The sequence below is a fragment of the Alternaria infectoria genome (genome assembly GCF_024043175.1).
Source record: "Alternaria infectoria strain BMP 0036 chromosome Unknown scaffold_14, whole genome shotgun sequence".
Taxonomy (NCBI): Eukaryota; Fungi; Ascomycota; class Dothideomycetes; order Pleosporales; family Pleosporaceae; genus Alternaria; species Alternaria infectoria.
This window is the reverse complement of record NW_026250703.1, coordinates 703276-717903: the sequence shown is the minus strand read 5'-3', so window position 1 is coordinate 717903 and position 14628 is coordinate 703276. Positions and strand designations below refer to the sequence as shown.

Here is a 14628-nt window from a genome sequence, read left to right as displayed (position 1 = left end):
TTCCCGGTTCACCTGCATCAGATGCGACGCACGGACCCACGCGCATCGGCAGGCGTCGCAAGACATGACGATTCCAGGCTCAGGCACCTCATCCAGCGCCGCACCATCGACGTCGACCACCTCCCAACCCCATCTCCTCCTACGACATCCTCTACATCACCGGTACAGGTAGCGAACCACCTGGCGATACCACGATCGAAGCGCCGCCACCGCCGCCGATAAGCTACCCGCCGCCGCGCGATACCGAAGCTCCAAGTCGCCCATCATGGTGAAGCCCGTTGTTTCCGCGATGAATGCATGGACGTGGTATGCGCGAAAACTCCCGGCGAAGAAGGAACAGCAAGGAAGCTAACAGAGTGCTAGCATCGTCGTGTCGCTCTTTGCCATCGTCATTCTCTCCACGATCGGAGCTCTGTTCAAAGTACGTCTGCCTCGTGCCCATGGTCCCGACAAGGACGGACACCTTCGAATTCACTATCGCGACTGGTTATGAGAACTGTAAAGCGGCACTGATGCTAACACGCAACTCGCAGGGACACAGCGGCACCGTAATGGGAGGACACGAAGACCCCGAGGATGGTGGCGCAGTTGCCGGCGCGGTATTCGGCGCCGTCTTCATATACATTGTACGTTGAAATGGGGGAGAGAACATCGCAGTTTACTAACGTCTTTCCAGGGCTTCTTTGTCTTCTGTGGCCTGCAGGCCTTCCTCCACATGCGCGAAAGCCGTCGCGGCGCGATAAGCCTGTCATAATCCTGAACAGAATGCGAAACACGACCGAGGGGTAAGATAAGACGCGGTATCATCTAAAGAATCTTTGAATGCGACGATGAAGCATTAGGACAGGCACGCGTCATTGCACCTGTGGGGGGGAGGCAAGGGGGCACTTGTACATTGTAATATGAGACACGGCGTTCAGCGGGCACAGGCAGGTTCATACATTTCCGTAGCAAGACATTGGATTAGCGTAATATATGCTATCTGTACATGTGCATGAGCCCTGCATATCTGTCAATTGAAGCATCAGGTCCGATCCATGCACGAACGCCAACAAGCGCCAGCCACGACGTTCCCATCTACCAGTCCCTCTCCCACAGCGGCTCGAGCGTCTTGCTCATGTACGGGCCGTCAAGCCAGTAACCCAGTTTGCCGTAGTAACTCCGCACACCAACACCAGAGATGACACTGATCTTACTACTTCCGTGCTCTTCCCTGGCTATCCGCTCTGCCTCCTCCATCAAAAGCGTACCATAACCTTGATGCTGAAACCTCTTCGGGTCTCTTGCATGTATAGGGACAGCAGACCCGTAGACATGCAGTTCGCGTACCAGCGAAGAGGGCTGGCCAGTCAACTCTGGCCGGAAAGTGTGTTCTTTCGAACATTGTCGTAGACGAAGCAGGGCGATCAAGATGTCCTGTTTTGGGTCTTCGTACGCAAGGAATGTTTCCCAGCCGCCGTTAGCCGTATAGTCCCGACGTACCAACTCGACCTGATCGGGTCGGATCTTGTGCTTCACTTCGTTGATACCGACCTCACGTGTTCGCACATCGCGACACGAGGTACCGAAGTCCTTCATCCTTGCCAGCGCCAACTCTCGCAAGTTACCATTCTCAACACCAGATGTGACAAGCGGCATGGGGATATCGCGCTGCACACGGTAGATACGCGTCCATGGCGGTACCAGGGCCAGAATACGGGCAACGATATCGATGAGAGCGTTTGGTGTGTAGTTCTTGTATCTTCCTGTCCGCCAGAGTTCGTATAGTCCTGTGCCGCGGATGACGAGTGTAGGATAGATCTTGAGTCCATCGGTGCGGAAGTCTGGGTTCGAGAAGTACTCTACGAACTGATCGAGATCGCGCTCCATACCAACGTTAGGCAGGTCAGGCATCATGTGCGAAACCACCTTGAATCCGGCGTCCTTGGAAAGACAGAAGGTTTTCGCTACGGCGGCGACAGTGTGGCCTCGGTTCGTGTCGCGCGCTACATCTTCGTAAAGGGACTGTACACCGATTTCGAGACGCGTGCATCCGTAGCGTAACATGGAGGAAAGATGTTGATCCAAACAGTAATCTGGTCGTGTTTCGATGGTGATACCAACGCACTTTATGTTACTCATCTCACCGGCGGCAACAGCCTCGTCAACGTCTTTGGTTTGATATCCCGAAAGCGCGTTGTGTAGTTGTGAGATGAACTCGTCCCGATATGACTCTGGTAGTGACATGAATGTGCCACCCATGATGATGTACTCGACTTTGTCGACACTGTGACCGAGAGACCTGATCTGGTCGACTCGTCCACGAGCCTGCTCGTAAGGATCATAGCGCGCTCGGATAGCGCGCATAGATGTTGGCTCGTAACCTGTGTAGGACTGTGTTGAGTACTCAAAGTCGGAGTCTGGACCTCCTGGACAGTATACACAGATATTACCAGTGTAGGCAATGTGTGGGCACCGGTGAGGTTTGCACATGACCGCCACTACCGCAATACCAGATGATGTACCTATAAAGCACATCAGTCTCACAATACTTATGCAACATCGTTGAGGGAAACGTACGGATCGGCTTGGCGATGAGCTTCGGGAGGATATATTTCTTGTAGTGCTCAGGCACAGCCGCGATAATCGCCGTGAGCGGAGGCTGGCTCTTAAGGTAGTGCTTCTTCGCGATCTGACCTCGTAGCGAGTTCAGGTTCAGATCCTTCTTAGGTCTAGAACCGTCGGCCTGGGATTCATAGTCCTGAATGAGCGCTGAGGCGATGTCTGCGCACGCACGCATGTAACGTTCATTCTCGGGTGGCAATTTGACATTCTTTGGTAGCCTCCTCTTATGCTGCGTCTCTGTCACCGTCATAGTCGCCATGGTGGGCAGATTTTATTGTTTGGTGTTTGCGGTTTACAGATGGCGAATCTTGAGGACTCAGACTCTGGATGTGGAAGTCACGGGTGGGGGTGGGATTTATTCGGAGCTAGGTCGCTCTTGTACTAGTGTGATCGCTACAGCTTGCCAGACTTCAGCATCGCTCTGGAGGTCACTCTCCCACGAACTCACTCATCTGCTCCATCGATGCGCGCCCCGAGCCTCGATCTGGTCTCATTAACGTGTCTTCAAATTCTGGCATTCGTACTCATGGAGCACGAATGGATTTGCTAGACTCGTGATTCATGATGGACTTACCATTACGTTTACTTTCATTCGTTCACACGAGGCGTCCAGCCATGAGCTCTATTCACTGGGCACGACCGACTCTCATTCTAAATTACTGTCGCGGAGATACTAATTAAAACATGTAAAACTAGACAGAATCCGGCGCGATTGACAGAGACAAGAACAGACGAAGAGAAAACAGCTATACAAGAGGTGACCCAGAAGAAAGCTACTCACACACTCGAACTCCTATTACGACTTCGACTATCTTCACGTACGACCCGGATAATTCCAATCACTGTGCAAACTCCCCGAATACACACACTCAGAGATGTATATACTGAGACTGACCAGACTAGCCTATTCCTCCCATCTTGATAGTTACGTGCGAAAGTAGTGACCCGATATGTTCGACGCTATAAGACTCTAAGAATGGTACACAGTCAGCAGCCGTAGCATTTGCATTAAAAAGCTTTACCAGAAATCGGTAAACTAGAAATGTCGCCCTTACGCCCTTTGCAAACCATGGTACGACAGTACTAGCTTACGACTCATCACAAAGCACCTTAGGTATGAGACCAAAACACACCAGACTCGCCTTTTCCCAAAGTAAGCTTTCTTTCCTCTAGATTATCTTTTCTACTCTCACAACAACAGAAAGTCGCTTTCAATCCCCCAACTCTCGTCCATCCTCACAACCCACAAATGGGAAAGCGCAAACCACATCCCTCGGGCCGTCCACCAAAGAAACCCGCACCCACCGAAGAAGACGAAGAGAAGGGAACAATATTCTTCTACATGCCAAACGAAAAGCCCTACGGCATATTCTGCCAATGGCACCCCAGCCCCTTCAGCATCCCCATCGCATCACTCCAATGGCTCGTCGACCTTGCACCACCACCACCACTACCCCCTTCTACCACATCCACCACAACCACCTCAGCATTCTCAATCCTATCGGCTCACGCCTCTACCTCCCCCGGCAGCCCAACCCCATTCCTATCCTTCACCTGCGCCGAACAATCCTACATGTACTGCAAGTCCCTTTTCTTCTCCGACTTCCCCACCTGCGCCTTGATCTTGTCTACACCAGACCCAAAGACGCAGAAAAAACACGGTCAGCGCATCACCAATTTCTCGTTCACCGCCTGGACCGTAGTGAAAAGTCGGGTTGCGCGGGTGGGGAATTGGTATAAATTCACGGGGCCCGGTAACGGGAATAGACATATGAGGAGTGTTTTGCTGGGGACAGGAGAAAGGGAGTTGGCGGAGGCGGGACGCAGGGATAGAGTGTGGGGAATAGGGTATAGGGCGTTTGAGGCGGAGGGGTATAGGGAGTGGTGGGGGGAGAATCTTTTGGGGAAGTGTTTGGAGGATGTTAGGGGGAGGATTGGGGAGATGGATAGGAGGGTTTATGAGGAAGGGGAGGTAGTGGATTGGAATTGGGATGGTGAGTTGGATGGCGATGTGGATGGCGAAAAAGGGAGAGAAGTCGAAGGAGAAGACGTGGACACCACCAATACTGTCATCCAAGAAGTAGAACAAACCTAAAGTTCCTCCACCCCACCACCCCTCCCCCTCCCCTCCTTCTCCAAATCCTCAACGAGCAGCTTCGCTACAATCCCATGTCCCGCCGGCCTCAAATGAAAAACCCTCTTATAGCTATCCGGCAACAACCAATGAATCCCATCACCCAGTCCCCCTTCAACCTCCACCTCCTTCCCCTTATCCACAAACCCCTTCTTAGGATCAACCTCCCACCCCGGATGTTCCTCCACCGTCCTACCAACATCCCTCGCAATCCCCGCTTCAAAAGACCCCTTCGGTACATCACCGCCCGTCCTATTCTGCAGCGCCGTTCTATTCTCGCCCGTATCAACGGTGTTCCATTCGTAGAAGACGAGGCCGGCGCGGTTAGGAGATGGTTCTAGGACACGGGGTTCGCAGTAGCGACCCCGTGCCTTTGTCACCTCCGTGTCGTAATCTATGAAACGGACATTTGGACCGGAGTCCCCAACGGCTTTGAATAAGATGGTGTTGACGGCGCGGACCATGTCGTTTAGCTCCTGGCGTAGGGCGCGCGTGAGGTATTGTTTTGTCCACTCGACGTCTTTCCAGACGGCCCAGGTGACGTTGTCGCACGTGGGGTCTGAGGCGCCGAAGAAGGTTGCGTAGCCTGTGTAGTATATCACACCATGCTGTTGGTTCATCTTTGGTTTTGCGGCGTCGAGGAGGAGGGTGACGTTGTGGTAGAGTTCTGTTTCATTCGCTATCCGAGCTCGTGCTTCTGTGATGGCTGTCTGGCAAGCATCTTCACCTGACAAATAGAACTGGTAGATGCAGTTACTCAGTATGGGTGTTAGGCCGATGTCGTTGCCGCCGGCGGAGATGGTGAGGAGGTCGAGATTATTTTGTAAGGCTGGGATCTGGGTTTCCAAGATTTCAGTGCTTGTAGAGCCGGAGCAGGCGAGGAACTGGTGGGTGCGGTTTGGATTGGGCCCGAGGAGTGTGGTTTGTAGGATGTTGGGGTAGGAGGAGGTGTATCGGGAGCATGACCAGTCGAGACGCGTGCCGGATCCTAGGCCCGCGGCGTAGGAGTCGCCGATCGAGGCGAAGCGTTGGATCCATGAAAATCTATTGGTAGGCTCGAGAAGAGGGGACTGTGGTGCATTCTTGGAGGGACTAGAGAAGGTAGTGGCTCTGAGCCAGTTGATGAGGGTTGGAAGTAACATGGTGCCAGCACTGAGAATGTGTAGTGGCTTCAAGTAAGTATGAAAGTCCCTCCAAGGTCATCATCAACCAGCAAGTTGTGCTCCTGTGAAACAGCAAACATGTCAAGATAACTTTCTTATCATCGTTGCCTTGCCGCGCCGTTGGGCACTGTAGTCACGCGCCGTAAGCCGAGCTCCTCATGCGCGAATCGAGAGCCCACGAGGTCTTGGTTGGACAACGAGTGGCTGGAATAGAAGTCTGTCTGAACACCATCAACTTCGTAAATTTATCAACTTTGGGATACAAGGCTTGACGCATCCGCTACCACGGCAAGAGGTGAGACATACATGCCACAAAAGTTTGAGGTAGCACCCGTACCCGTCCGCTACCTCTTGCGACCCGCTCACCAGACAACTCATCACGAGTTGAAAATCCTCGAATACAACTTCTCATGTCTCCCAACCCAAAGATCCATAACCGGCACACTCTGCCCCGCATCCTCCACCGCCCTATCCCACCCTTCGTCCACCAGTCCCCTAATCCTATCCTGCAACTCGGCGCTCGCAAGAACCGCCTGCGCCTGATACGGTCCCATAACGCTCGCTCTTACCGCTGCACTAACCACAGTGCGCGCATGTGAGAAGAGGAACAAGTACGCAGCCTGTTGCAGCGGAACAGCCAGGATACTCGTGACGAGACCCCACAGCGGCGCGAGATGCACGTTGATATGCTCTGAAGTGCGCAGTGCAGCGGAGAAGGTCGTGAGCGCTTTAATCGCAGCTTCACTGCCCATTCCCCCGTTCCCAGCATACTCCAACGCCGTCACTTTAGGCACGTTATACTGCGCCCTAAAACTGCGATCCCAAACCGCCAGCAACGCGCGACCCTGTGCTATGCTCGCCCGTCGCGCAACGGTACACGGCGTACTCGCGTCGAAGTCATTGTCCAGTGTCTCGATGGCTTGCGGCGTGCGGTACCCGGCTAGCACGTAGGGCAGCGATGTGCTTGCGAGTGTTGAGAGCGATAAGCGGAGGAAGGTGTGGAACGCGGGTAACTGTGATGCCGACGGCGGCGAGGGCCTGTGGTGCGCGAGATAGGATTCTAGACCAGAGCTAAAGGCGAAGGAACCTAGGGGGAGCGCGGAGTCGGCGAGGAGGAGGAGCGCGTGGAGGGCTGGGGGTTGTTAGGTTGGGAGATCGGGGTGGGTGTAGCGATAACGGACCTGCGTCATTTGCGGGGGATGAAGGTGTCGCTGCGACAGTATTCGGGTTCAATCGGGCTTTTGCATCGTGTAGCCGTCTTTCGAGATCGGCTATCTCGTCTTGGACGGCTTGTTGCTCCGACGGTGGTTGTGTCATCGTGTGCGTGGGAACGATGATGCGGCTAGAGTAGGGTACAACATGCGCCTCGGCGACTATGCCCAAGATGGACGGGGTATCCATTTGGGCGCATGCAGCTTTACACATGCATCGACCTAGTCTGAAGATGGTAATGCATGATAACGTTGTTCCATTTCGTCTCGTCTCATCAATATATGTAGTCATGAGCCTCGTAGTCATTCATCCGTAACCAAAACTCCAGAACCAGCCCATCGTCCGAAGGCATCCAAGCCGCAACAGGGTATACAGATGACAATTGCGCCCGACAAGAAAACCGATGCTGTACACGCTAAACAAGAATGGCTGTGAGCCCGTGTCTACGCGTCCTCTTCCTTTGCGTCCTTCTTGGGGATATCGGCGAACATGAGCGTGCCGCTGCCCTTGTTCGACTCGAAGTTCTTCGCGCTTGTCTTCTTAAACAGCGTCTGCGGCTTCGACCTAGATGTGCGTTAGTCTACAACTTATCGCTGGTATATAGTTGGATAGCGACTTACTTCTTCATGGCGTGCTTGGTCTTGAAAGCCTGCAACTTCTGTGTCGCGGGGCTCATGATGTCGTCAGACGGCGAGACAAACTTTTGCTCTCTGAGTATCGTTAGTGATGCGCGGTGGGATATGAACATGTATGAACTCACTGTCCGTTGTCTAGACGCGACTGCAGAACTTGACGGTGGTAGTCGAGGCTCTTGGAGTCCTTCTTCTCGGCGTCCTTCTCTGGAGAAGACATGGGCTTGACTTGCGCGTTGGTGTCGCGGGGGCTGAGGACGTTGGTGGCCATTGCGGTAGGGTAGTTGCGGTTGATGTAAAGGCGGAAGACTTGATCAAAAGTTCTCAGATGTGGATGTTTTCAAGGTCGTGTAGCAAGTTGCAGATGTTGTAGTTTGTGCTGAAGAGGTGCTGTCTGAAAGGATCTTGTTGCGGATTGCGGTCGTGGTTATAGTAGTCTTGTTCAAGGGTGTTTATGGTGGCCTGTCGCGTGGGGCAACGGCGAGGAACGTCATACCCTGCGACCCTCAGCCTTACATCCCTACGTTCACGGGCCCACCCACTTAAACATCCCGGATCCGGCTTTCAGTTTGAAATGACAGCTCTCATCTGGTTGGCTGGCAGTCAACGCCTCCACTAGTGCACCAGCCAGACGTACTGGCCCATCTTCATGTGTGAGTCAAAGGCTATAAAATCACACCATATAACACAGATTGGACATGGTATCTTTGTTTGCATTCTTTCTCTGGGCCATCCCAGGCCTGAGCTCCGCAGAGCCAACGGAATTTATCTAAACCCATCCGCGGAAACATTGCCGACCGAGAGACGAACTCCGTGCATCTAGTAAAACATGCTAACACATGTCGTCTGAACATGCATCGCAACTATCATCGTACATTGTCTCGCGCTCTTGCGCTGCCGAACTCCAACGCCATGAATTTGGCAGAAAGCCACCCGCAAAACACCAACGTCCCAGGCACTGCTTCGTGCATGGCCTCAAAATTCGCCTTCAACGCTATTGTAAACTTGTAAGAAAGGGTACTGAAGGAAATGCAGCTGGTGATGTACATGTGGCAAAATGCAGGGAATAAGAAAAGGGTATCCGGTTTGCAAGCTCTCACAAATGGACGCGCATGGTATCGTTGCTGCCAAAGGCCTTGCCGCAATTCGGGCACTTCCTCGCGCGGTTGGTGAGTCGATCTTGCACGCACTGGTCGCAGAACATGTGCCCACAAGTCTTGATGACCGTGTTTTTGAGCTTGCTCTTGCAGATCTGACACTGAATCAACAGCTCCATCGTCGACACTTCAGAGCTCTGGTTGGCCGTGCTCTTCTTCTTGTAGATTTGCACTTGCTTCTCCAGACCAGTCACTTGTGCAGCAAGCTTGTCTCGCTCGGTTTCCGATTCGCGTTGAGCGTGCTTTGCCGCGAGACATGTCGCGTCCTTGGCCTCGACGACCTTCTTGAGCTCCGCTATCTGGCTGACATGACCCTCGGAAGTGATGGCATTCTCGCTGACCTTTTGTTGCAGCTGGCGGTGCTGGGTAGAAAGATCGTCCATTTGCGATCGCATTTCCGCACATTGCTTCTCCAGCTTGTCGACCAGTGACCGGCTCAAGGAATCCGCCTCTTTCAGTTGTGCCACTACTTCCGTGGCTTTGGTAGCCTGGGCACGGAGGATGCGGATTTGTTGTTCGAGTTCTCCTTTGGTCTTCATGGCTGCGAAGAACTTTTGATCCGCTTTGGCCTTGTCCGCATGTGCCTTGGCAATGTTCTCTTCCCACGCAGCAATCTCGGTAATCTTCTTGCTCGCGATCGCCTGCGCCTTTTTCCATGCGGACTCCATGGACGGGAGTTCGTTGCCCAGAATCTTGCATTGGCTCTCAAGTTTGGAGATTTTGCTGCGCAGCTGCTCCGGTGTCAAGTCGTCTGAGCCAGACATTACTTGGTCTCCTGAACTCTGCTGCTCCGCAATCTGGAGTCGCAGTCGCTCGCATTCCGATTCGAGTGCAGCAATGCGGCTGTCGCATGCGCTCGCAAGCTGTTTCGCCTGCTCGATAGAATCCTTGGAATCCTTGTGGCTGGCCTCCAAGAGGTTATTCTTGGTGGCTAGTTCGTCACGGGCGTTTCGAATGCGAGCACAGTTCGCTTCCGCTTGCGAAACGTGGCTTGCACTGTCTGCCAAGCTAGCGCGGACCTCATCGTCCACCTTGATCCTGTAGGCTGTTCGCTCTGCTTGGAACTTTTGCGCTTCTTCCCGCAAGGAAATGTTGGTGGCTTCGAGATTGTTGATTCGCTTGATCACGTCTTCATGCTGGTTCTTGATAGCTTTGAAGAGATCGGTCTTTGCATAATCATCATCCGACAGCCCGGTAAGCTTGACCTTCAATGCTGAGACTTCCTCTGTGAGCTTCTTGTTTTCCTGCTCGATCTGCTCAAGCTGCTCTTTCCTCTTGGCTGCCTCGGCTATGGCCTGGTTTTTTGCAGTTTCCAACTCTTCACTGATCGGTCCGGGTGAGGTGCCATTGACGGCTTCTGTTCCGTTGCTGGTAGATGGAGCCTCCTCCTTCGCAGGCGCGCTTGTGCCGTGCGCCTGCTGCTCGAGTTTCTGAACTTGGGCGCTCTTCAAGCGATCGAGCTTCTTCTCAGCGACCAGGTAGCGATGAGTAGCCGTATCCAACCGGTCAGATAGTTGTTCTTTCTCGGTAGTGACGCGTTGCAATCGCACAACGTGATCTTTCTCCGTGATCAAGAGTTCTGACAGCTTCTGTTGGAGTTTCGCAACCTCGGGACTGCTTGCAGGATATCTCGCAAAGAGGTCGGAAAGGGATGCAAGGATCTTCTCTTTGCGGTCCGAGAGGTGTTTCTTGAACGTCTGGGTGTCCTCGCACAGAAGCGCAGCAGGTACCGACTGCGAGGCATCGGAGTCGCCTGATGATGCAGGTAGTTTCTCGGCGCCCAGGAGTTTGATTTCATCGATAAGCTAAGCAGCAATTAGCATCACCTCAATCAACTTCCAGGGGTATACTGACCTGATCAAACCAAGCGTCGATTGTGCGGAGGTGGTCGTCGTGGTACTTGGAGCGGCCCTCCAGCTCGTTCAGTTGTGACTCGACGGTAGCCTTCTCGCGCTTGAACTCGCGCATCTGGCGCAGAATGGCATCTTTCTGGAACGACTGTAGATTCGAGTGGTCAGCGGGGGTGTGCGCCGTGGGCGTGGGAGGAGGGCGGGAGGTGATCGGGGGGCGAACCTCGATGTCATCTTTCCACGGCAAGTCAGCGTCTGGGTGGGAGCGAGCACCGTTGACGGTCACGGCTTGCCTCTTAGCGGGAGGAGCAGCGTCGTCGGCAATGGGCCGTTTTCGGTCCTCCATCTTGACGGCGTCAAGCGATGGGGGTGCGACGGTCCTGGCTTCGAGCCTCATCGAGGAGACGCCGGCTTCGAGATAGGGCAGCGAAGACGCGCGCGCTCTCAGGTCATTAAAGGGAGATGAAGGAGCGGATGGCAGGCACGCAGGAGACGGGCGGGCGAGAGGCAGCGGCAGGCGGGCGGGTGTGTCGTGTGAGGCCGGTGGGTGAGGAGGTCGAGCGAAGAGAGTTCGTTAGCAGCCCAGGTGGACTGCCAAGAGCTAGTGTCGCGCTAGGGCGTGGTCTGTGTCTGTCGACGCGACCCTCTGCGTGCTGCACATTCCCCACCACTGCCCGCCAATGTGAGAAAGAGCGCGAGCAGCCAGAGCCTGGCGTGAACGAGTGCTGCATAGACATGGCTGCCGACGACGCTCCCAATCAGCCGCCTGCTGCCGGTAGCGACAAAGCGCCTGCGCCTGCGCCTGCGCCTAAACCTGCGGCGGCGACCTTTAGTTCTTTTATTAATAGTGAGTCGTCCCATGCAACCGCGCCGACTCTGCTAAGCCATGGCCAGAGAATACAACGGGCAAAAAGTTCGCACCCAAAGCCGCACGACGACGACCTGCCGCTGCTGCTGCACCCACTCCTACACCTTCTGCGCCTGCCGAATCGCAAACTTCGCAGGCCGAACCAGAGCCCTCGAATGCGCCGGCGACTGAGCCTCCGACTACCGCCGAGCTACCTACACCAGCCGCGACCCAAGAACCTGCCACAGCGACTACCCCCCACGCTGTCCCCCGTACAGCCGAGTCTACCACAGCGTCTCAGCAACCGACCCCGAACCCTACCCAGCCACTGCCTACTCCAGAACCTACCAATACAGACACCCAGACACAAGCCGAGAAAGAGCCCCATGCCGCTCCACAGTCTTCCACAGACCGGGGTCTCACTACCCAATACTTGGAAGATGCGGGCGAGGGCGGCAGGTCACCCAAGCGGCGTCGTATAGAACCACCCGTACAATTAGGCACCCCAGCGAGTCAAGATGTCGCTGCAAGTGGAGGAGATATTGCAGGTCCGTCAGAGTCGGTACAACAAGAGAATGGAGTAGCTGCACAACCACAGCCAGTGGTCGAAGCTACGGCCGCTGTCGATGCGCCAGTACCAGCGAACAACGCCGGCGAACAGACTGCCGACCCGAATGTCTCCACCCCTACTGCAGATGCCCAGGCCCTTCCACAACCGCGAAAGAGAAGGAAGCTTCCATGGGCAGCGGTGAACCACCCTCCAGAGGGCGAAGAAGAGGCTGCGGCTGCGGCGCCGACTCGAAAGCCTCGCCAGCCACGCAAGAAGAAGGCCGCTGCAGCAGATCCAGATGCAGAACACGTTGAACAAGAAGGGGAAGACGAAGAAGAGGCTCAGCCCACCCGGAAACGAGCTGCCGCCAAGCCCCGCGCAAGAAAGAAGGCCACCGAACCCGCTACACAAGATGGCGAGGAAGCTCCAGCGCCAGCGAAGAAACCCAGGAAGCCAAGAAAGACCAAGGGGGCTCTGAGCAGCGAGGTCGTCGAAGGCCCAGAAAATGAAGTCGGCCGCATAGCAGATGAGATTGTAGCAGCAGCCGTGCGTCGCAAGCCCAAAGCAAAGAGGAGGAGAAGGGTCACTCCAGAGGGCGAAGAAGGCGAAGAGGTCGATGGAGTTGAAGGCGAAGAAGGCGCAGTCAGGGAGAAGAAACGGAAGGGGAGACCGCCACGAGAGCCCACACCATCCGATGCCGAAGACCAGACGATCGACCCCAATGAAACCTATATGGATACTCTAGCAGCCCGGGATCTTCGCGTTGGAAAGCTGTCTTCACGGGAAAAGCAAATGCGTACCATCGATTGGGATGCCGTTAAGCAACGTCGAAGAGAAGAAGACAACAAGAACATCCCTTCGAAAGCAGATCAAGAAAAACAGGACAGACTTTTGGCAGAAGCAGGAGCAGAGCTGGCGGCTTCACAGGTTGAACCGGGACCCAGGTTTCGTGTGAACGCAGCAGGCGAGATGGAAATGGATCCCACCACTGTATTTATCGATCGAGAGGGCGACGCAGACCGTCTCATTAGCGACATGACCGTCGTTGAAGACCAAGACATCACCGCACGCCTCACAACCCGCAGCTTCATGAAGAACAACAAGCGCTTCCCCAACGAGTTCCTCCTGCCCGGCCAAGGACGACGTTGGACCACGGACCTCACGAACCTGTTCTACGAGGGCCTCAGGTCCTTCGGCACCGATTTCCAAATGATATCCCAAATGTTCCCCGGCTTCACCCGCCGCTCCATCAAAACCAAATTCACTCGCGAAGAACGCGACAACCCCGACGACATCCGCGCCGCTCTCCAAGGCCGCTGCGAGATCAACGGCGATGGCTGGAATACGTTCCTACAGAAATCGGAAAAGACCGAGGCCTCTTTCGCCGACACGGACAGGATCAAGCGCGAAATGGCGGCAGAGGAAGCAGAGTATGCGGAGAAGATTGCCAAGGCAAAAGCGGAAGCACAGGAGAGGAAACGCCAGAGAGAACTTGCGGGTGTTGATCAGGATGGGAATCCGATTGGTGATGGGTCGAATAAGGAGAATGGGAAGGGCAAGAAGAAGAGGGGGAAGAATAAGCAGGTTGCTTTTCAGGAGGAGCAGGGCGTGGAGATTGTGGGCGAGATTGGGGATGATGATACTTGGGGGCAGGAGTAGTGGGCGATGTGTGATACGGTCGTGGCAATGATTGATGGATATGATACCCTTTAGATTCTACGGCCTCTGAGAGCAGAGAAATAGAACAATTGATGCATGATGATGCATGTCGTCAAGTAGGAGTGAAAGCGTCTCGTGGAGTGATGACAGCTTTGTCTGTGGGTTTTACGAATTATCCGTCAAGCGCCTATTACCGTGTAAACTACTGCGTTACCACTACCGCGTTGTGGACTCTGCTTCGACATCGACTCCAGTCTCTCATCAAGAACACCAAGAATTCGTCCAGCGCTGCTGAAATTATATTATCGGTGATGTGTTCTTGCTGTCCTGTTGTAGTCTTAGTGATGCTGCATGTGATTTTTGAAGGGTGCGACAGGAATGCCCTCCTTCGTTTCCAGAATACTGACATAAAGCTTTTAAGGTCAAATGCGCGCTTTCCTACGATGTGCATGAGGCTGACTGTTGCTGCGCATGACGTTCGTGGCTGCCTGGTCATGTTTACACAGCCCCCTCGGTTCCTTCCTCACTCAACACTTGTTGTTGTCCTCTTTTCTTCCTCCATCTCACTGTCGGCAACTTTGCAGTCATCATCTTTGCGCCTGCCAAATCATACTGTCTGGCATCAACATACGCCATGCTGTGCCACTTCTGTCAAAACCTCGTTTTTGTACCCGTCAAGGAAGTCAGTGTGCAAGATGCCGATTGGTTAACAGACCAAAGCTTCGTCTACAATCCGGACACATGGCTTGTAAGCGTACATCAGTCTTCGAGGACAGCGTTAGAACTCTCAGCCGGCCGAGGATGTCGAGTGTGCGCCATG

The 14628-nt window shown here is 54.3% G+C and overlaps 5 protein-coding genes across 5 annotated transcripts; 1 reads left to right on the top strand and 4 right to left on the bottom strand.

Moving 5' to 3' along the window:
• Positions 1–1077: 1077 nt before the first annotated feature.
• Positions 1078–2863, bottom strand: ELP3 (Elongator subunit; the record flags this gene model as incomplete). The annotated part of the gene is made up of 2 exons (XM_051499355.1): positions 1078–2408; positions 2560–2863. 2 exons carry the CDS (start codon positions 2861–2863, stop codon positions 1078–1080), a joined length of 1635 nt encoding a protein of 544 aa, XP_051350604.1.
• A 1832-nt stretch (positions 2864–4695) lies between these two features.
• J4E92_007996 (uncharacterized protein) lies at positions 4696–5880 on the bottom strand (the record flags this gene model as incomplete). The annotated part of the gene is made up of 1 exon (XM_051499354.1): positions 4696–5880. One exon carries the CDS (start codon positions 5878–5880, stop codon positions 4696–4698), a length of 1185 nt encoding a protein of 394 aa, XP_051350603.1.
• Positions 5881–6278: 398 nt separating this feature from the next.
• Positions 6279–7218, bottom strand: J4E92_007995 (uncharacterized protein; the record flags this gene model as incomplete). The annotated part of the gene is made up of 2 exons (XM_051499353.1): positions 6279–7033; positions 7083–7218. 2 exons carry the CDS (start codon positions 7216–7218, stop codon positions 6279–6281), a joined length of 891 nt encoding a protein of 296 aa, XP_051350602.1.
• Positions 7219–8841: 1623 nt separating this feature from the next.
• J4E92_007994 (uncharacterized protein) lies at positions 8842–11098 on the bottom strand (the record flags this gene model as incomplete). Its single annotated transcript, XM_051499352.1, has 2 exons — positions 8842–10707; positions 10757–11098. 2 exons carry the CDS (start codon positions 11096–11098, stop codon positions 8842–8844), a joined length of 2208 nt encoding a protein of 735 aa, XP_051350601.1.
• A 389-nt stretch (positions 11099–11487) lies between these two features.
• On the top strand, positions 11488–13808 carry J4E92_007993 (uncharacterized protein; the record flags this gene model as incomplete). Its single annotated transcript, XM_051499351.1, has 2 exons — positions 11488–11599; positions 11647–13808. The coding sequence occupies 2 exons, from the start codon at positions 11488–11490 to the stop codon at positions 13806–13808; spliced, it is 2274 nt and encodes a 757-aa protein (XP_051350600.1).
• Between the last annotated feature and the right edge of the window lie 820 nt (positions 13809–14628).